Source organism: Rhinoderma darwinii, chromosome 3 (genome assembly GCF_050947455.1).
Source record: "Rhinoderma darwinii isolate aRhiDar2 chromosome 3, aRhiDar2.hap1, whole genome shotgun sequence".
Classification (NCBI taxonomy): domain Eukaryota; kingdom Metazoa; phylum Chordata; class Amphibia; order Anura; family Rhinodermatidae; genus Rhinoderma; species Rhinoderma darwinii.
Window position 1 is genome coordinate 291,844,420 of NC_134689.1, and position 21,619 is coordinate 291,866,038.

Here is a 21,619-nt window from a genome sequence, read left to right on the forward strand (position 1 = left end):
CATTACAACTACATTCACTGATTCAGAGGTGACGTCTTTACTAAGTTGTTCGCTTTCCTCTTTCTTCTCCATTGGGCCCAGACCGCCATAACGAATTTGTCCTGCCCACAAATAGTCTCTGCAGGATTTACTGCACAGACATCTTTTACAGTTCACTTTTAAAGCACACCCCCAAAGGCTCTGCTGCCCTCTTAAGGCCCTGTTCACACAGAGTTTCTTTGCAGGCAGAAAATTCTGCCTGGAAAAATCATCTCCGTTTTTTTTAAAGTGGTTTTGCACCACATGAGATCACGCTTTAAATGACCGCTTACAGCGAGGTCACGCTTGCAGTGCTGTAAGTCCCACACTAAGTTTACCGAAGTGTCGGGATTGTGAATAGACATTGCATCCTGGCTGGATGTCATGTATATTCATTGTCAGGACACTTGATTAACATTAATGTGTGTGTGTATGTGGCTCACATCGTGTTCTAGTAAGAACGCGATGCTGCTGTGTAAATGAATGGAGAGGAGTGTATGACGCTGATCGGTCACTGATTGGTCAGCGTCATACACTTCTCTCCACAACACCCACTTGGTCAAAAAGTAAAAACACGCCCAGTTGGGCATTAAGAAAGTCATTAGCATAAAGCTAAACTAGGTCATAACTCTGTCAAAAATGATCGTTTTTCTAAATAAAAACCACTGCTGTTATCTACATTACAGCGCCGATCACATTATGTAGAAGATAGGCCACTTATAATGTGGAGACAAAGCCTCTTAAAGAGGCTCTGTCACCAGATTTTGCAACCCCTATCTGCTATTGCAGCAGATAGGCGCTGCAATGTAGATTACAGTAACGTTTTTATTTTTTAAAAACAAGCATTTTTGGCCAAGTTATGACCATTTTCGTATTTATGCAAATGAGGCTTGCAAAAGTACAACTGGGCGTGTTGAAAAGTAAAAGTACAACTGGGCGTGTATTATGTGCGTACATCGGGGCGTGTTTACTACTTTTACTAGCTGGGCGTTGTGTATAGAAGTATCATCCACTTCCCTTCAGAACGCCCAGCTTCTGGCAGTGCAGCCACAGCCGTGTTCTCCAGAGATCACGCTGTGACGTCACTCACAGGTCCTGCATCGGGTCGGCACCAGAGGCTACAGTTGATTCTGCAGCAGCATCAGCATTTGCAGGTAAGTAGCTACATCGACTTACCTGCAAACGCCGATGCTGCTGCAGAATCATCTGTAGCCTCTGGTGCCGACACGATGCAGGACCTGTGAGTGACGTCACAGTGCTGCACTGCCAGAAGCTGGGCGTTGTGAAGAGAAGTGGATGATACTTCTATACACAACGCCCAGCTAGTAAAAGTAGTAAACACGCCCCGATGTACGCACATAATACACGCCCAGTTGTTCTTTTACTTTTCAACACGCCCAGTTGTACTTTTGCAAGCCTCATTTGCATAAATACGAAAATGGTCATAACTTGGCCAAAAATGCTCGTTTTTTAAAAATAAAAACGTTACTGTAATCTACATTGCAGCGCCTTTCTGCTGCAATAGCAGATAGGGGTTGCAAAATCTGGTGACAGAGCCTCTTTAAAGGACACAGTCATTTTTTTATTTTAGTTTTTCACTTCCCGCATTCCAATAGCCATAACGTTTTTATTTTTCCGTCAATAGAGCGTTGTGAGGGCTTCTATTTTGTGGGAGAAGTTATAGTTTCTATTGGTAGCATTTAAAGTACCATATAATGTACTGCTTTATATCTGAAATAAATCAAAGGAAGAAGCGCCTCATGGTGCAGAATCCCAAAACAATACTGAACAGCAATACACCAAACCTACAAGGAGGACAAACATAAACCCCCTCTTCCACTTGTTCATAATATAATCACAGTGATGATCAAAAGGAAGCAAGGAGGAAAGGCACATATAGGCCCGATATATGGTCATTGGTAAAGACTCATCATAGATAATAATTATCTAAAAAAGAGTCAATATACCACTAGTTACTATAAAACGTATACATTTTATTATGTACAAAAACATAAAAACTATTACATAAAAAAGTTACAAAGATGATAGCGGCCACAGTGTGTGAAAATGGAAACCAGACAGCATAAGTCTGAAATTATAATATGCATGTAATACATATATGGCAAGAAACGAGGATATGGATGCATATATACAAAATGTATATAATTGTTTTACTTGAAATACTGATAGGGGAGTCACTTATGTGATAGTCCAGGTAAAGCTCACAAATATATGATGACATGTGTTATAACGTAGCACATGTCAGGCCATCACCCTCCAAACACAAGGTATGGTAGGTGAAGTGGCTGGACAATGCCAGTCACATGAACACAGAGGTACAAAATACAACATATCCTGAATACCAAATAACAGTCTTACCCATAGCACAGTGTCCAGGGGTGTGAAGCTGCCGCTTCCTAGCCAATGGGACTAAAAAAGTTCCACCGCCTGGCAATGGATCAGTGCGAAAAAGTTAATATATATATATGAAATATATATATTAGAGGAAGTCAAGTAGCGCTACTTCATCCGGAGGTGGAAAGAAATTAAGTTAAGTCTTTAAGGAGAATTTATTAAGGTAACGCGTTTCAGCGCCAGACTGGCGCCTTGATCAGACCTAATACAAAACAAAGCTACAGACAGTGTGGTTTATATACATAAAAAAACGCTAGAATGCCCCGAGTGACAGTTAAAACTGCCAATCAGAGGAGAAAGGGGTATACAAACAATTACCATAAAAAATGAAATCACAAAAGCTTTTTTTAAAAAAAACCAAAGAAGATATAACAAAGGGTACAATAGAATGGTTATTCATATGTTAATGTTGATTAGCTGTATTTATTAAAAAGACTAATAAAGAATGTATGTATAGATGTGCCCAGAGGAGTGGACATAAACGGAAGGACCGAAGGATCGAAACCAGGGAGTTAGAGGTTAGGGCATGATATGTCAGAAGCCGAGGCAAAGGAGTGAGTGAAGTGGAAATGTACTGCATCCCCCAAAACAAACATAACCCCGAAGCATAATGCTCCGTAGACCGTGAGCGCAAGGACGAGAGGATTAAAATCATTGGCGGCAGTGTGACGGGAGGCGGCCAATCAGAGTTCAGTTATTCAGGTATTGATGGAGTAGATTGTTAGATTCTGTCACCTACAATGTATTCATTTAATGATTCTTTATTTTTACTGTTGTATTGCTTCACCAAAACTCTCCTTTTATAGATATATTTTTTTGACTATCCCCCTTTTTATTAATTATGTCCTTATATGCCTTCACCTAATGAATCGTTCCTTCATATACAGCCTTCTAAAATTTCTAGCAATGTTCCTGCACTACCTATTACAATTATAGCCTTTGAATTTCCTGCAACTCTATCTCCTTACTCCTTGTCACATCCATTCCCTATTACTCCCCCTTCTCCCCCTTGTTCTCTGCTTTTTTTTCGTTCCTATATCCTTTCTTTCAGTGGTCGTTCCGTTCTACTGGGGGCTCGTCCTCTCCTCCTCTGGTTGGCTTCTTCCCAAGCCTATCGGGAGCATCCGATCTCCATGACAACTGGGGGTTGGCCAAATGCTGAACTCTGATTGGCCGCCTCCCGTCACACTGTGGCCAATGATTTTAATCCTCTCGTCCTTGCGCTCACAGTCTACTGAGCATTATCCGGGCTGAAATTGGCAAAAAACTGTGATTCCTCCATTATTCTTTGGGTTCCGTTTTTACGTCTTTCACCGTGTGGTAAAAACAACAACTTAACTTTATTCTGTGGCTCAATATGATTACGATGATATCAAATTTCTATAAATTTTTTGATATTTTACTACTTTAAAAAAACAAAAACTTTTCGTAAAAAAAAAATAGTTTTGTTTCACCGCATTCTGAGAGCAATAACTTTTTTATTTTTCCGTGCATTGAGTGGTGTGAGGGCTTATTTTTTGTGGGACAATCGGTCGTTTTTATTGGTACCATTTGCTGGTACATTTGCAGGTACTTTTTGATCGCTTTTTGGCAGTTGTCATTTTTAATTTTTTACGGTGTTCATCGTGCGCGTTAAATAATGCTATATTGTACTAGTTCAGACTTTTACGGATGCAGCATTAGCAATTTTGTTTACTTTTTTGTTTTTTTACATTACTTTAGAGGAAAAATGTTTTTTTTTTTAACTTTTCTTTTTTTTTCACTACTAAAAACTTTATTTCACTTCTTTTTACACATTTTATTAGTCCCCTGAACCAGTGATCGTTAGATCGTTGGTACAATATACTGCAATACTAATGTATTGCAGTATATCGTCATTTTTACAGGCATCTGTTAAAGAGGCTCTGTCACCAGATTAATAGTGCCCTATCTCCTACATAATCTGATCGGCGCTGTAATGTAGATAACAGCAGTGGTTTTTATTTTGAAAAACTATCATTTTTGAGCAAGTTATGAGCAATTTTAGATTTATGCTAATTAGTTTCTGACAACTGGGCGTGTTTTTAATTTTTACCAACTGGGCGTTGTACAGAGAAGTGTACGACGCTGACCAATCAGACCAATCAGCATCATACACTTGTTATTGTTCCAGCCCAGCAAGATTGTGCACAGCGTGATTGTGCAGTGAAAGAAGCTGTTGCTGGGGGGGGGGGGGCAATGAGCTGTTGGAGGGGGCTGCCCTCCTCTTTTCAACGCCTCAGATGCTGCAGTCGCAATTGACCGCAGCATTTGAGGGGTTAAACATCCAGGTACAGCGCGATCGCTGCTCTTGGCAGTTAGTCCTGGGTGTCGGCTGTAAAACACAGCTGACACCCGCAGCATATGGATCGTGCTCCATACGTCTCCCCCCTGCACCAGGATATACCGGTGCGTCCTGGTGCGTTAAGGGGTTAAAGCAACCCGCCAATCAAATTCAAAAGAAACTAATGAAAAAAACTGCGGATTTGCGCAGATAAAATCTGCATCAATTTACAGTAGCAGGCAATTGGGAGAGATTTTTAAAAAAATGGACCTGGGGTGAAGATCTTAAAATCTGTAGCATATCAATTTCTGTTGCTGATTTTCACAGCGGCTTTCATCCCTTTCAATGCAGCAGGTGTGAAATCAGCAGAGAAAAAATCCACTGCGTGTGGACCTACCCTAAGGCCTAATGCACATGACCGTAGTTTTTTGTCCATGTTCTATTTGCAAATTTGCGGAAAGCACACAGAACAATTGATTTATATGGCCCCATGTACATGACCGTAATGTTCACGGAACCGCGTGGGGGCTACAAAAACTCAAGACATGTCATTTTACTGGCTGTATTTGCAGATCATGTGACCTACTCATGAAGTTCCAGCCTTTCCTTTTTTGTGGATCCGTGAATACTGATGATACACGTATGCACTACGGAAGTTTTTTTCCGGACACTTGGACCACAAATACAGACAATCCGTGGTTTTGCAGAACGCAAAATCACTACAGTCGCGTGCATTAGGTCTTAGGCTTGGTTCACAGATCACGGTCAAAATTCGCTTTAGCTGCACAAAATCACACCAAAATTATAGATTTTTATAGCGATTTGCGGCAAACCTAGCCTAACTGCTTCTGATCTGTGCCAAAGGGTAACCCCTCTCCTTTGATTAGAAACAGGTTACAGATTATAGTCATTTATTAGCATGGAGGGGCTTCTCTTTTTACTTTAGGCCGGGTTCACACACTGCAGTTGTCGTGCGTTTTTTTTGCCACGACTTCAGTGAAATTACGCCACAACGCATTGTTGTTTGCAAAATCACTAAAAAGACGGTAGCATTTAGCCACTATATTGTGTTAATCGGAGGGAAAAAAGGACGAAAACTGCAGCTTGAGAACCCAGCCTGAGGTCAGGTTCCCACGGATCAAATACGCTGCGTAAAAACTGCACAGCATATCTGACCTTAAAACCTGCAACACCTTCTGTCCGAAAAACTGCACCACATTGTGATGCATTTTTTAGGACGGGAATTCCGCTGCGGAATGCAGTGCTGGGGTAAAAATAAAAACGTCCATACTTACCACCTCCCTCTTTTCACCGTGTACTCCGGCCTCCCAAGATGACTTTGCAGGCTATGTGATGCCGCAGCCTGTTACAGGAGGCCGGACTGCATGAAGAAGGAGAGTTTACTGGGTAAGGATGATTTATTTTTTCCTGAGTTGCGATTTTTGCGGCGCAATCACTGTGATTCCACCGCAAAAGTTACAACACTTGGCTTTCTGTTGCAGGTTTTACATCCTCATTGAATTCAACGGGGAAAACCCACAACAGAAAATGAACGAAAACGCAGCATAAATTCACATGCTGCGGATTAAAATTCCGCACTGCAGGTCAATTTATTCAAGTTTGTGCAGCATTTTTTTTCGGCAGCGTGGGCATGAGATTTTCTAATCTCATCCATTTTGCTTCTACTATAAATGCTGCGGAATTGCCGCACAGAATTCTATTGTGGAAATTCTGCAGCGTTTACGCTACGTGGGAACCCGGCCTGGGGCTGGGTTTTCATGGCGCATTTAAGACACATTTTGACCGCGACGTGTGAACCCAGAGTTATAGAACGGGACAGAAGCGGCGCATATTCATGAGGCTGGGTTTACATGGCATGGTAAAAATGCGTTTTTTCCCCCACACTATTTTGCTGTGATTTTCTGAAAATCGCGTCAAAATGGCGCGGTTTTGCACGAATTTCAGAAAATTACAGCAAAATGGTGCGCTTTTGCCAGAATTTTCAGAAAATCGCGAGAAAATGGTGTGGTGAAAAACGCATTTTGACCGCAGCATGGGAAACCAGTCTTATAAATGCCGTGATTTTTTTGTGACTTTTCTTTTCACCTGCCCCAGCACATTAAATATAATCCCCCCAACATTACTCTTACTTTTAGTAGTACGTTGCAGCCTAGGCTCTTGTCATTGCTCTGCCCATTATCACTCCATTGGTTCTCCCGTAGCTGCAAGAGGACCTGCTGAATGAATGCCTGTCAGCTAGGGAGACTGACAGGCTCTCATCCAATCAGCAATTCCAAGTGGCACAGGGTGTGCTGCATGCAGGAGAGCCGGCAGCTGGAGGTATTGGTGCAGCCCCCTGAATGACCGGCTTACAGGGGATCTTTCCGGTAGGTTACATTGCCAATCCGCCCCTAATTTCAGCACTGGAAGCCAACTGTTGAGGACCAGCCCTGTAAATGTATGGACAGTGACATGAGCTGTGTCTGCGATATCACCCACGGGTGAACGGCCATGATTGACAGCTGGCCTCCTATTGAACCAGCTGAAATTGGAAATAATTCCTTTTCAGCTGTTTAACCACTTTGATGCCACGGTCCCTATTGACAACAGTATCTAAGAGATCGTGGGAGGCATATATTAAATATGACAGCCAGGGGCCTAAGAAAGGCCCCCATTACTGTTATATGTATTTGCCAATTAGGCCATGCCTTAAAGAGTAATTACACTTTCAGCAAACTTTAGATATGTCATAGAGACATATTAGAAGTTTTGATCAGTGGGGTTTGGGTGCTGAGACCCCTACCATTGCTGAAATGAAGAGGCTGAAGCGGTTAGCTGAGCGCTGTGCACCTTCGACTGTGAGCTTACATTTAATGTCCATCTTCAGCCTAACAGGGAGCCCATCACAGCCCAAGATGCAGGGCGCTCAGCTGAGCCCTTCTGCAACTTAGTTTCTGCAATGCTGGGGCTCTCTGCACCCGTACCCCTACCGCATAAAACTTCTGATTTGTTTCTATAACGTATCAAAAGTTTGCGGAAAGTGCAGTTACTCTTTAAGCGGGTCATACACTAGAGATTTTGGTTGGCTGAAAAGGACAATTTAGACCACTTTCAGTCAACTGTTAGCGCTTTTTTGTGACACGAATGTGCATGACTGGAGATCTAAATCTGTGGAAAAGTTGATCTGCCGTGTTTTTTTTTTGTCGTTGTCGGGGGCAGTCTTGTAAAGTTGTTCATGCCAAACCACAGATCTGCATTCAACCAATAGAAGCCCAGACCAGACCACAGATCAAGGTAGATATTGATTTGTTGTTTTAACTTCTGGAGCTGTCGTCCAGAATGACAACATTCACTGACCACTACAGGGACACAAGTTGTTCTGAAAGCGGCCATTTGATATCCCCAATGTATGGCCAGCTTTAGAGCTTATTCAGACGAACGTGATATACGTCCGTGCTACGGACCTATGTTAGTCAATGGGGCCGTTCAGACAGTCCGCTGCATAAAACTCACAACATGTCCTATATTTGGCCGTATTTCGCACATCACGCACCCATTGAAGTCAATGGGAGCGTGAAAACCGCGCATGGCACACGGACGCACTTGTAGCATCGCGCTACAGTAGTCAAAACTATGAATGAAAACAGAAAAGCACCACGTGCTTTTCTGTTTACAAATATAAAAACAGAGTGTCATAATGATGGCGGCTGCGCGAAAATCACGCAGCCACGCACCATATGCTGATGACACACGGAGCTTTTGAGGACCTTTTGCGCGCGCAAAACACACGCGCTCATGTGAATCCGGCCTTAGGCATAGTCTAATAGGTGCCTGTCGGTTTTGCACTGGTAGGCACGAATTTATTGGAATACAGAGGTGTTCCAATGCATTATTTGCTAAAAGTAAAAATCACAAGTAAAAGTTCCCCAGAGGGACACAAAAAGAGAATAAATTAAAAAAAGAGAAAAAATCACAGATAAATAAAATAAAGAATAAACTACTTTTTTCCATAAAAATAGTATTTACTGAATAAAAATGATCAAACATTAAAGAAACGACATATTTGGTATATCCATAACGACCCACAGAATAACGTTAACACATTCTTTTTATCCCACGGTAAATTACGTAAACATAAAAAAACAAACAATGGAAGAATTTTATTTTCATTACTTCTCCAAAAATGTTTATAAAAGTTAAACGCTAAGATCTATGTTCCCCAAATGGTGCTAATAAATAATACAACTTGTCCCACAAGGAACAAGCCCTCATATATGTATTTAAAGTGAAAAATACTAAAAGTTATGGATGTCGGATTGCAGTTCGGCAAAACAAAATAAAATCCCTGAATCCTCCATGCCAAAATTGGCTGTGTCCTTAAGGGGTTAAAAAGACTTCTAGTGACAAGAATGAAAAAAAAAAATAACATACAGAAACATGGTATATTATAAAAGTTCTATGTGTTTCGAGAAAATCCTGTGTCTAATCGGTGCTTTCAAGTTGTTCTTACTGTGGTATTCTGCATTTGATGTATGTCAGACATAAAGGATCCACATTTTTCTCTTCTACCCATGGAACACTTTCTCAAAACGCTTGGGGATTAAACTGGTGTTTTGCACATGTGAGATGAAATCTAGTTTCATCCAAAGTCTGCCTCGTGGAAAGCAGGAATTGTATAGGTTGAAGGATGTCAACTTGTTTAATCCTATTATGTCACCATAGATAAGAAGCGCCTAATTTGTCTGCCATCTCTTTATATTACAGCTGTACTGGATGGACATAGGTATTGTGAACACTGACCATAGCTAAGGCTATAGAGTCCTGCACTCTTTGGATCTTCTAAAAATGTTTTGCAACTTCCTGGATGAGTTATCAGTGGCCACTTATGGGCAATTTTGGCAAGTTGGCCACTTCTCAGAAGATTCACCACGCTCACTACACCCGTAGGTGAATACCTTGAGGGGTGTAGTTTCCAAAATGGGGTCAATTCTGGGGGCTTTCTGCTGCTTTGGTCCCACAGGGGTTTTGCAACTGCGACATAGCGACCAGAAACCAATCCTGCAAAATCTGCAATCCAAAAGCGAAATGGCGCTCCTTCCCTTCTGAGCCCTACTGTGTACCCAAACAGCAGTTTATGACCACATATAGGGTATTCCCCTTACTCGCTAGAAATTGCTTTACAAATGTTGGGGCTCTTTTTCTCCTTTAGTTTTTGAGAAAATGAAAAATTTTGCGCTAAAGCTACGTCTTATTGAAGAAAAAGGATTGTTTTCATTTTCACTGCCCAATTCAAATAAAATCTATAAAACACCTGTGGGGTAAAAATGCTCACTACACCCCTAGATGAATTCCTCAAGGGGTGTTGTTTCCTAAATGGAGTAACTTTTTGGGCCTTTTTACTGTTTTGGTCCCTCAGGGGCTTTGCAAATGCGACATGGCCTCCGCAAACCATTCCTGCTAAATTTGAGCTCCAAAAGCCAAATGGCACGCTTTCCTTTCTAAGCCCTGCCGTGTGTCCAAACAGCCGTTTATGACCACATGTGGGGTACTGTTTTACTCGGGAGAAATTGCTTTACAAATGTTGTGGTGCTTTTTCTCCTTTAGTCCTTGTAGAAATTAGAAACAATTAGCTAAACCTACATTTTCTTTGAAAGAATGTAGATTTTCATTTTCACGGCCTTCTTCCAATAATTTCTGCAAAAAACTGCGGTGTCAAAATGCTCACTATACCCCTATAGCTTCCAAAATGGGGCCACTTGTGCGGGTTTTCCACTGATTTGGTCCCTCAGGGGCTTTGCAAATGTGACATGGCCTCCGCAAACCATTCCTTCTAAATTTGAGCTCCAAAAGCCACATGACGCGCTTTCCTCCTGAGCCCTGCCGTGTGTCCAAACAGCCGTTTATTACCACACGTGGGGTATTGTTTTACTCGGGAGAAATTGCTTTACAAATGTTGTGGTGCTTTTTCTCCTTTAGTCCTTGTGGAAATGAGAAAAAATTAGCTAAACCTACATTTTCTTTGAAAGAATGTAAATTTTCATTTTCACGGCCTACTTCCAATAATTTCTGCAATAAACCTGTAGAGTCAAAATGCTTATTATGACCCAAGATAATTTCCATTAGGGATGTAGTTTCCAACTGGGGTCACTTTTGGGGGATTTCCACGGTTTTGGCACCGCAAGAGCCCTTCTAACCCGACATGGTGCCTAAAATATATTCTAATAAAAAGGAGGCCCAAAATCCAGTTAGCACACTAGGGCCACATGTGGGATATTTCCTAAAACTGCAGAATCTGGGCAATAAATATTGAGTTGCGTTTCTCTGGTAAAACTTTGTGTTACAAAAAAAAATGGATTAAAAATGAATTTCTGCAACAACAAAAAATTAAATTTGTAAACTTTGGTTTAATTCCTGTGAAAAGTCTAAAGGGTTAAGAAACTTTCTAAATGCTGTTTTGAGGGGTGACGTTTTTAAAATGGGGTGACTTAATAGGGGTTTCTAATATATATAAAGCCCTAAAAGCCACTTCAGAACTGAACTGGTCCCTGAAAAAATAGCCTTTTGAAATTTTCTTGAAAATGTGAGAAATTGCTGCTAAAGTTCTAAGCCTTGTAGCGTCCTAGAAAAATAAAAGAATGTTCAAAAAACGATGTCAATCTAAAGTAGACATATGGGGGATTTTAATTAGCAACTATTTTGAGTGTTATAACTGCCTAACTTACAAACAGATACATTTAAATTTAGAAAAATGTAAATTTTTGCAATTTTTCACAAAATGTTGGTATTTTTCACAATTAAATACTAAATGTACCGTGCAAATTTTAACAGTAACATAAAGTCCAATGTGTCACGAAAAAACTATTTCAGAATCGCTTGGAGAGGTAAAAGCATTCCGAAGTTATTACCACATAAAGTGAAATATGTCCGATTTGAAAAATAAGGCTGTCAGGAAGGTCAAAAGTGGCCAAAGCGGGAAGGGGTTAAACAGGGAGATGTGCTGTTGACAACGATAATAGTTTAGGCATTTAAAACTATGCAATCAGCCGCTGAATGAGCGTTTGCTCATTCATCGGCTGATCGTTGCCCTGTTTACACAGGGCAATTATTGTGAACGAGCGTACAGTGAGAGTGAATGAGATGGCCGTCGGCTAGAATCTGATCAATCGCACCATCTGCATGGAGCTTGTATGATCACCTGGTATTTGCATGGATTTCCTTTGGGTACTCTGGTTTTATCCCAAACCCCAAAAACACAATGATAGGTTAATTGGCTTTTAATTAAATTAGCCCTCTTGTTTTTAAGATGGAGACGTTAGATTGTGAGCAGCAAAGAATCATTTTTCTCAGTTATCAGGCATTAATTGGTCGTGGAACTTGATCAGTTTTGGAAAAAAAATTCTGCTCCTTGCTGATTTTGATAATATTTTTATGTATGTTTTTGATGACATCAACCTAAAGTACAATAGGATAGAGGGTCGGTCACTCAACAGTCTGCACATATCTCACAAATTCTCTGGAATTTCCTTTTGAATATGCATAGTGTTCTTTTACGACTACTTCGATTTTCACTATAATTTAATATACACCAATCAGCCATAACTTTAAAACCACCTGCCTAATATTGTGTAGATCCCCCTCCTGTCGGTAAAACAGCTCTGACCTGTCGAGGCACGGATTCCAATAGACCTCTGAAGGTGTCCTGTAGTATCTGGCACCAAGACATTATCAGTAGATCCTTTACAGTGAAGGAAATAAGTATTTGATCCCCTGCTGATTTTGTAAGTTTGCCCACTGTCAAAGTCATGAACAGTCTAGAATTTTTAGGCTAGGTTAATTTTACCAGTGAGAGATAGATTATAGATTATTTGTATCAATGAGCGTTGGGCACCCATGTCCTGGTCAGCGGTTCAGTCTTGGTCTTTCCCTGGACCACTTTTAGTAGGTACTAACTAGGGATGTCACGATACCAGAATTTGGACTTCGATACCGATACTTCGTTTAGTATTGCGATTTCGATACCAATTTCGATACTTTGCCAACAGTAATTAAAAAAAAAAAGTTCTTCCGTTTTCTGATGTGAGGCGCGACGTGTGATGAATTTTGAATGCGCCTCACATTAATAGTAATTAATCCCATCATGTTTCTCAGTCATAATGGGTTAATGTGCGAGGTACATGATGGGGTTAATTACTATTAATGTGAGGAACATGGAGGTTAAATTCATCGCACCTCGTGCCCCACATTAATAAGTGAATGAAAGCAGTGTTTATCTCATTTTTTTACAGCGTACACATCATAAATGATGCAAAAACATTGTTGTGCGCGCCATTACTGAATGTGTATATTTTATGTATTGAGACTTATTTTAATGTTTACTGTAAAAAAGGTGTATGTGTATATTTTTTTAATTTAACAATACTTTGTTTTTACTTTATTTTAAAACTTTAATGTACTGACATATATCAGATATATGCCAGTACATTAGCCTGTGGACGAATAGCACACAGGCTGTTAGGACATACCTCAGTACGCCCTAACAACAAGAGATATGGTAAGACAGCCCTGGGGTCCGTCAATAGACCCTGGGCTGTCTGCCCATATATGGTATGGCCCTCGATCGCGTCACAGGAATTCCCTGTGACGCGATGCATGGGCATCCCCCTTCTCATTTTCTCCTGAATGCTGCAGTCAGCTTTGATGGCAGCATTCAGGGGAATAACGGCGGAGATGAGAGGTTTCTCTGATCTCCGCCGTTATAGAGCGGGGCTGCGGCTGTGTAATACAGCCATTGCCCCGCTCCTGACAGGAAGTGCGCGCGCGGTCAGCATGAAGGAGATGCGGCCGGCGCTGCACTAATGAGCGGCGGCACTGAAGACAGAACATGGGGGTGTTTTGCAGTGCGCCCGCCATGTTCTGTCTTCAGTGCCTTAGATCATTAGTGCAGCACCGGCCGCATCACATGATGCTGACCCCGCGCGCATATGTCAGGACTCAGGAGCGGGGCTGTGGCTGAATTACACAGCTGCAGTCCCGCTCTCATACAGTCATGTATTACTATACTTAGCTGTGCGGCTGCGCAGCTAAGTATCGAAATACAGGAAATAGCGGTATCGAACCGTTTGGGGATGCACAGTATCGAAACAGTATCGAAGTTTCGATGCACCGTGCATCCCTAGTACTAACACCTGCATAACAGGAACTCCCCAGAAAACCTGCTATTTTGGAGATGCTCTAACCCAGTCGTCTAGACATCACAATTTGGCTCGTCTCTCAGATCCTTACGCTAGGGCTGGGCGATTATGACCTAAATCAAAATCCAGATTTATTGAACATGTAACCTCGAGTATGATTAATGAACGATTATTTAGGCCACACCCCTTTTGCATATCACGCCCCCTATTTACATGTTACGCCATTGAATTAATATTTATCTCCTGAGCCAGCCGTATACTGCTGTATATAATATACCCCCTGACAATGCCCCCACACAGTATAATGTCCCCATAGTTCTCCCCACACAGTATAATGCCCCATAGCTGCCACCATAGCCGCTCCCACACAGTATAATGCCCCTATAAATGCCCTCCACACAGTATAATGCCCCCTATAACTGCCCCCCACACAGTTCCAATAGTGCCTAATAAAATATATACTCAGCTAACCCCGTTCCAACGACGAGTGGAACTAACCCCGTTCCTGCTTCTCCGGTCTGTTTGGCTCGGGGCAGACAGGCATTATGAAATCACTGCCTCTCGCCTGTCTGCGCCGAGCTGTGACCGTCCGGCGATACATAGTGAATGGACACGGAGGATGCAGATACAGTTAAAACCGAGGAAAAAAAAACAAAATGTGCAAGATGACATTGGTTAATTGCGCTGAATTTCGGTTTTGTATTTTTTCCGATTAATTGCACAGCCCTGCCTTACGCTTACCCTTTTTTCCTGCTTCCAACACATCAACTTCAAGAACTGACTGTCCACTTGCTGCCTAATATATCCCACCCCTTGACAGTTTATCATTGTAAAGAGATAATTAATGTTATTCACTTCACCAGCGGTTTTAATCTTATGCAGTGGCGTAACTACTGCTGTAGCAGCCATAGCTGCTGCTACAGGGCCTGCGGCATGAGGGGGCTCATGCCGCCCGCCGGCACGGGCCCACCCCATGCCGGTGGCTCCGTTAGCAGCCACTATGGCTTCTACAGTGGTAGCGACGCCACATTCAATGGTATCTGCGTCCTTAGCATGCAGATACTATTGAACACTATGACAGAGCAGGGAGGTATCTCCCTGCTCTGCCATAGGCTACAGATCACGTTCGGCCTGCAGCCAATCAGGCGCAGGGATCCCTGCACAGGTGGGCGTGATGACGTCACTGGATCACACCGGCCTACGCAAGGATCCCGTCCGCTTTCTACTTACCTAGGCCCCCTAGGTAAGTGGAAAGTTTTTTGTTTTATTTATTTGTTTGGGGGGCGATATATGGCGCTATTTACAGGGGGCTGTATGGCACTATCTACAAGGGGAAGCACTATCTACAAGGGGGGCTGTATAGCACTGTCTACAGGCGGGGCTGTATAGCACTGTCTACAGGGGGGGCTGATAGCACTGTCTACAGGGGGGCTGTATAGCACTGTTTCTAGGGGGCTGTATAGCACGGTCTATGGGGGGCTGTATAGCACTGTCTAAAGGGGGGGCTGTGCAGCACTGTCTACAGAAGGGGCTGTATGGCACAATCTTCATGGGGGATGTATGGCACAATCTACAGGGGGGCACTATCTACCAAGGGGGGCTGTGTGTAGCACCCAGGGGAGGGGGGCCCAGTCAAAACTTTGCTATGGGGCCCAGTGTTACCTACTTACACCCCTGATCTTATGGCTTAGTGATGAATGGGGAGACTAAAGGCCCTTTTACACGGGCCAATTATCGGGCAAACGCTCGTTCATAGAACGCTCGTTGCCGATAATTGCCCTGTGTAAACAGGCCAGCGATCAGCAGATGAATCGTTGTCGGCAGCACATCTCTCGGTGTAAGCAGGGATATGTGAGGCCGATATGATGATAATGTATGGGGACGAGCGATCGTAGTAATGAGCGCGCGTTCCCATTCTAGCTCATTGTGAAAGGAGCAAACGAGGATGGGCCGTGTAAGAGGACCTTTAGATTCCACATGGCTGACTGTAATGCATGTCCTCATATGGTTACTTGAGTAACTTAAAGGGCAGTTACTATTTCACATAGGTGCTTTCGATTTTGGGTAACCTCTGTCTCCTCGATGCAGTAATGAGTCAATAATTGTGTTATGTATTTACTCCAGTTCGCTTTGTATACTATAACTTTGTACAGTGTAGACTCAAAGCCTTGATGCTGCCCCTGTAACAGTCATGTTTATAAGTATTGAACGTGATTAAAAAATCTAATATTGACAAGTCTATCCTCCCTTTACTTTTGCACTTTGTACACCATCGCTACATACGTGTTATCTGGAGCAAATTAATGTTTTAGTTTGTTTGCTTTTTCGTGTCTGTTGAGTCTGGATTCACACGGGGCGGAAATGCTGAGGGTTTGCCATTGGGAAAATCCACAGCGGTCCCATCCATGTGAATGAGATTTGAACAGATCTTGTCCACATGCTGCTGAACATTTCCGGATGTAAATCAGAGCATGCTACGGAATTTTAAATCTGTTCTGGATGTTCACTGCAGATTTCATCCTTTTCAATGTAGAAGGGGTGAAATCCGCAGGATAATTTTTACATATCACTTGCGGATTTGCTGCAGAAATGTTGCGGAAATTCTCAGCATTACTGTCCTGTGTGAATCCAGCCTAAAGGTATCGGGATCTATTGACACACCGGTTAGGTGTTTTTTTTTACCATATTTCCACTGCTCTTTGGCAGTTAATATAGCGTAACATGCTGTGCCATTTCATCCAATAATACAATAAATGGTGCTCCTGGGGGACATGCCTATATGATAAGTTGTTGGGGATTTGAGTTTTTGGGATGCTGATGGGGGTCATGTCTACGGTCGGTTTAATTGTTTTCCTCTCCCGTGAAATAATATTAACTGATGAGTCGAAGTGGACGGTGCGGGGTGGTTGGCTGGTCCAGTGCCCGTATTTTGTCCTCAATGACGCGAGATGCCACATGGGAGAGGGGAGGGTATGTGGGTTGACTGGATGAATATCCTTTCACCTGACTTGTTCAATGTATTAACAATACGAGCCTGATAGTTGTTAATATGTAGTGTTCTCCCTTTTCTACCCCTAATTATCTAACTTGCTGTTTGAACTGTATGGGGACGAGCGATCGTAGTAATGAGTCCGCGTTCCCATACTAGCTCATTGAGTGATACACATTGCAATGTGAACAGACAATTTCAGACATCTCTCTATTGAATTTTATGTTTTCTTCCTTACCCCCTCCCCCCCCCCTTTATGTTTTCTGTACCCATAATTGAAAAATGTTCATAAAAAGATTTTGAAAAAAACAACAAAACAATAAATGGAAATGTGATGGATTCATTTTGAGCCAATATATTTGACCAAATAAATTATAACAGATCAATCATTATCTGCCGTGACTTGAAGGTCATTTGAGGCTGGCTCCTTGATATGAGACGTCACTAGACTTTCTTTTAGGAGTTAGGCCTCAGGCACACTACCATATTACGGCTGCATACAAGCCCCAATTTGTACGTAGCTGTAACCCAGCACCCATAAATTCCTATGTTGTTATATTGTACCTCTGTAGAAGAGGTTCTTTTGTGCCATATTTCATTGGGTGCTGTGTTACGGATATGTACCCACCTAGAAGCATTGCTCCACGGGCCTATGGAAATATAGAATGGAACCCTATGGACTGGTTGTGCAGGGCATTAGTAATGTAGGGGAGAATACAAACCGTCTCCCTCTCCTCAGGTGATATGCGTTCTGGTTATTCGTTTTTTTAAAGGGATCTAGCTGCAATACCAGACTCAGGTCATGTACAAGAGTGGCGCCCTTTCTGAAATGAAAAAAGCAGACCCTTCTTTCCTAATCTCATGCAATCCCTTTAATAGGGGCAGCATGAGAAACCATTATTTGCACACAGAAGGGGAGCTTCACCTTAAATAGAACTTTTCATCTTACAAGTATTTTCTACTAAGAAAGGAAAGGAACACGGTTAATCAGGCACGCTATAAGAATTACAATATCTGTAACCGTAACTCAACATTAAGGGCTTTAATTCAAAGTGGATTCGGGAAGTCATTATCCGTGGTTTTGTGTCAAAACATCATAAGGCATAAAAAAAATACTAATTTTTTGCTTTGAAATAAATTATTTAGCAGCTGAAAATATTAGTTCCATTTAACACAAGTAAAACATTTTAAGATGTTCTTTCTTGTTTCAATTCTATTAATTAGGTACTTTTAGTATTTGCCAAAGAAGATAGCCAGAGTAATGGATTCTGTTGTGCATGTGAGAAAGCGGGCTTTAAGTCTAACATTGCCAAGACACCAGAATCTGCTTTGGAAAGCTTTTTAGATAAACATCATGAAATTATCATTATCGATCATCGACAGACGCGGTGTTTTGATGCTGAAGCTCTATGCAGGTAAGCAATGCTTTATTAACCCTGTACATTTTCAGCAATAAGTGACCGGTATGAATGTAGCTGACGAATTTATGAAAAAATATGAATTGAAGATGCATTAAATATTTTATAGAGTCAAAACGAAAAGAAGGGCATATCATATGTTCTTTTTCATTTAAAGGCTATGGATATGCAATTTTTAGTAATTCATTCATTTTCTGCCCCCTGATATACAGTTTGCAACCTGCTCCTAGTTTTTAGACTTTTTTCATGTGAGGGTGTCACTCCCAGTAATGCATACTGGATGTGAGTTCTGCGATTCTGGGATGCTGCTGTCTTCACCAGCTTTTATGTATCAGCACAGCTTCATTTCTGTACTGCTTTCCCCTTCATGCAGCCCCTCTGTGATAGACTCTACAGCAGCAAAATTATAGGACATTTTTAATGAAAACTATTAGAAGGTTGCTTAATTTTGCATTCAGGAAGCAAATTACCAATAATAAAAAAAAGGAAATCAGTGCAAATGAATCCCTAGACTTTAAAACAGACGTTTCACTCAGGAGATGAGAATAAATGATATTATCTCAGGCCTGGAACACATATAATGCTATGGTGGGAACTAACATCCGTTATTCTATCAGCGGGGGAAATTTACTTGTGCAGGGTTTTGGAATCACTATTGGAAAGTATTGATACCTGCTAAATACAGTTTGTGTTTCAGAGTAGCAAACAAGTATCAACCCCCAGCAAATACAGACAGATTGTGTATTTCTGCCCATGCAATTTAGTATAGGTCTATGTATGTTCTCATGAGCGTTGATGGATATTTTCATACAAGCTAACATTATTTTCTAATACTACAATCTACAAAGGAGACGCTGAGTTACCAGGGTTATTTGGGCCTCCTAAACCATACATATAATAGTTGTGCTTTAAAGGGGGTTTATTGTTTAGAAAACCCAATTTCATAAACCCTACAAGGGAATTTTGAATAATTGTGGGGTGCTATGTTCAGGATTCTCATGTCTTGGCTAGAGTGGAAAACGGTTACAAAGAGCATCTCTTGCTCTGGAGGACCTGTCCTGCATTTCACAGACATCCTATTGATTTAAATGGGCACTGTGTAATGCTTAATTTCCCCTGGGGTGGCACTGCAGGAAAATGAAACCCTTGCTGAGAAGTTTCCCCACTGATTACAGCTGATCGCTGGGGGTTCCAACAGGGGGACGCTTAGGGATCAGCTTATTGTCAAGGAACTCTTCTAACAAGTAGGGATGGTCTAAAGCAGTCAACCCCTTTAATTAAAGTTACTAATAGATTTATTGCAAATCATGCTCCAGGCCCTAACTGCCCACTGTTGGTAATACCCTGGAGGATGATGTGCCATCTGTAGTGATAACATGTGACTGCTGTAAACTCTAACCCTATGGGGAAAATTTATTAAGACTGGTGTTTCATACACTAGTCATAGCAGGAAACATGCTAGAGTTGGATTTGACAAATTTATTAAGGGGTGCATGCCTCTAAATAAATTTGTCGCATCTTCGGCTGTCCATGTGCCACTGAGTAAAATCTACACCAGCTAGGAGCTGGCATAGATTTCCGCTGTCATTTACGCCGTCTTCAGGCATAAATTCTAGTAAATGCGTCTGCCACAAGTGGCCGGCTTGCGTCTGCTAAACTCTGCCCACATTTTAGAAAAGTCACAAGAGCGACGGAAGTTACCCAAATGTCACAATCGTGCAAAGTTGTTAAATCCCCCCTTTATATCTACAGGGCATTACTAGATGGGTAAAATGGGGAATTGGAAAATAATTTATAATGACAGTATAGTGAAAGGAGACTGGTTTTATTAAAGCGCCACTATTATGTGTCATTTTGTACTGACGCTTTTCCTAGTACTTTGTTTTACGTTTTATAGAGAGGCCTATGGAAAAAAAACACTATACCTTGTGTATGCTGCGATTTTGAGAAAAACACCACTGACCCCAAAGACGCTTCAAAAACTAAAAGGCTGTGTGTGTAGTCTCTCAAATTTAACGACATACTTTAAACGAACCTCTTTTTTACAAAAATAAAACGGAGCGGAAATCATCACTGAAAACACGTCAAAATGGCAAAAGTAATAAAAATAAAAAAACTCGAGAAGAACAGCATTACACTCACTCACACAATGAAAAAATGAATTATTTCTTATGGAGGAAAAACAAGGCGAATACTTATACTTATGCAGCAGCAAAACTGGGCAAAGTCCCATACTGCCCCATGTGGCTATTTTCTTGCTGGTGACAATCACATGAAAGTCTGCCATGTATCCTTAGCCTACAAAATACAATTAATGTGCTGGTCCCAAGCATAACTCAGTGACACTCAAGTCATTCAGTTGAAGGATACAGTTTTAGCTGTCATATTGTAAACATAAAATATTTCTAAGAACAAATGGCACATCCCGCAGTACAAAGCGCTTTGAGCCTACCCATGTAAGTGACGTCAGTGCTGACGGCTTGTAGATTGGTGGAAATGTCAGGTGATCCACAGGGCAATCTGGGAACTGTAGTTCCCGGCTCAGTACACGCCCCTAAACTGGAAGCTCACTATAAAAACAAGCCGCACGCGCCAGGAGGAACAGTTGGGGGAAAAAAGTTTCAAATAATGCAAATGTGAGTGATCGGTGTTTATTTCACAGGTATGTAGATTGTCGTAGGAACTATCAACTCCCGGAAGATAACTTTAAAATTATTGATGTGCTATATTAATTTGGCCATGGGGCGGGAGTGAGATCAAGGTGGGGGGTAGAGGATTACATGTCTTTTGCAGGTCGCTGTGTTATTGGAAGGATGTTATACTTAGCCCATTAGGGTCTGTCAGTGGTCATCTTTCAGTAGTATTTTTCTCCATAGTCGATATACCTATACAGAAGTGCATGGCGTCCCGAAGCACAGTAAGCACAAGTACAGTGTGCCATTGTATGATACTCTAAAGCAGTGCTTCTAGGGGAGAATAGCTCTATGATACAACACGCGATGGGGAATTATTTTGAATCGTTATTTTTTTAATGGTCGAATTTATAGGTTACGGCGGTGTACGAGGCCTAAGATCATTATTGTGATTGTGTTGCGTGCAGCGCAGAACCAGTGACCCAATATTGGCTATGAAACTGCAAATTATAGGGGCACCTGATAATTTTCTGCTAGGGATTGCCACTTTTCTATTACAAGGCCACTTGGCAATGGGTGATGTTGGCACATATTCATATTATCTTTACAAATGGCACAAAGATGTGTGTAGTGTAGCGGGAGTGTTTTTTTTA

At 41.7% G+C, this 21,619-nt stretch overlaps 1 protein-coding gene across 4 annotated transcripts in view; it reads left to right on the top strand.

The window, feature by feature from the left end:
- PDE8A (phosphodiesterase 8A) overlaps window positions 1-21,619 on the top strand; it is a 322,954-nt gene that overhangs the window by 198,566 nt on the left and 102,769 nt on the right. For all 4 annotated transcript variants that reach the window (XM_075858062.1, XM_075858060.1, XM_075858061.1 and 1 more), the window contains exon 3: window positions 18,140-18,330. In XM_075858062.1, the coding sequence (XP_075714177.1) occupies window positions 18,140-18,330 (191 nt within the window). The remainder of the gene's footprint in view (window positions 1-18,139; window positions 18,331-21,619) is intronic.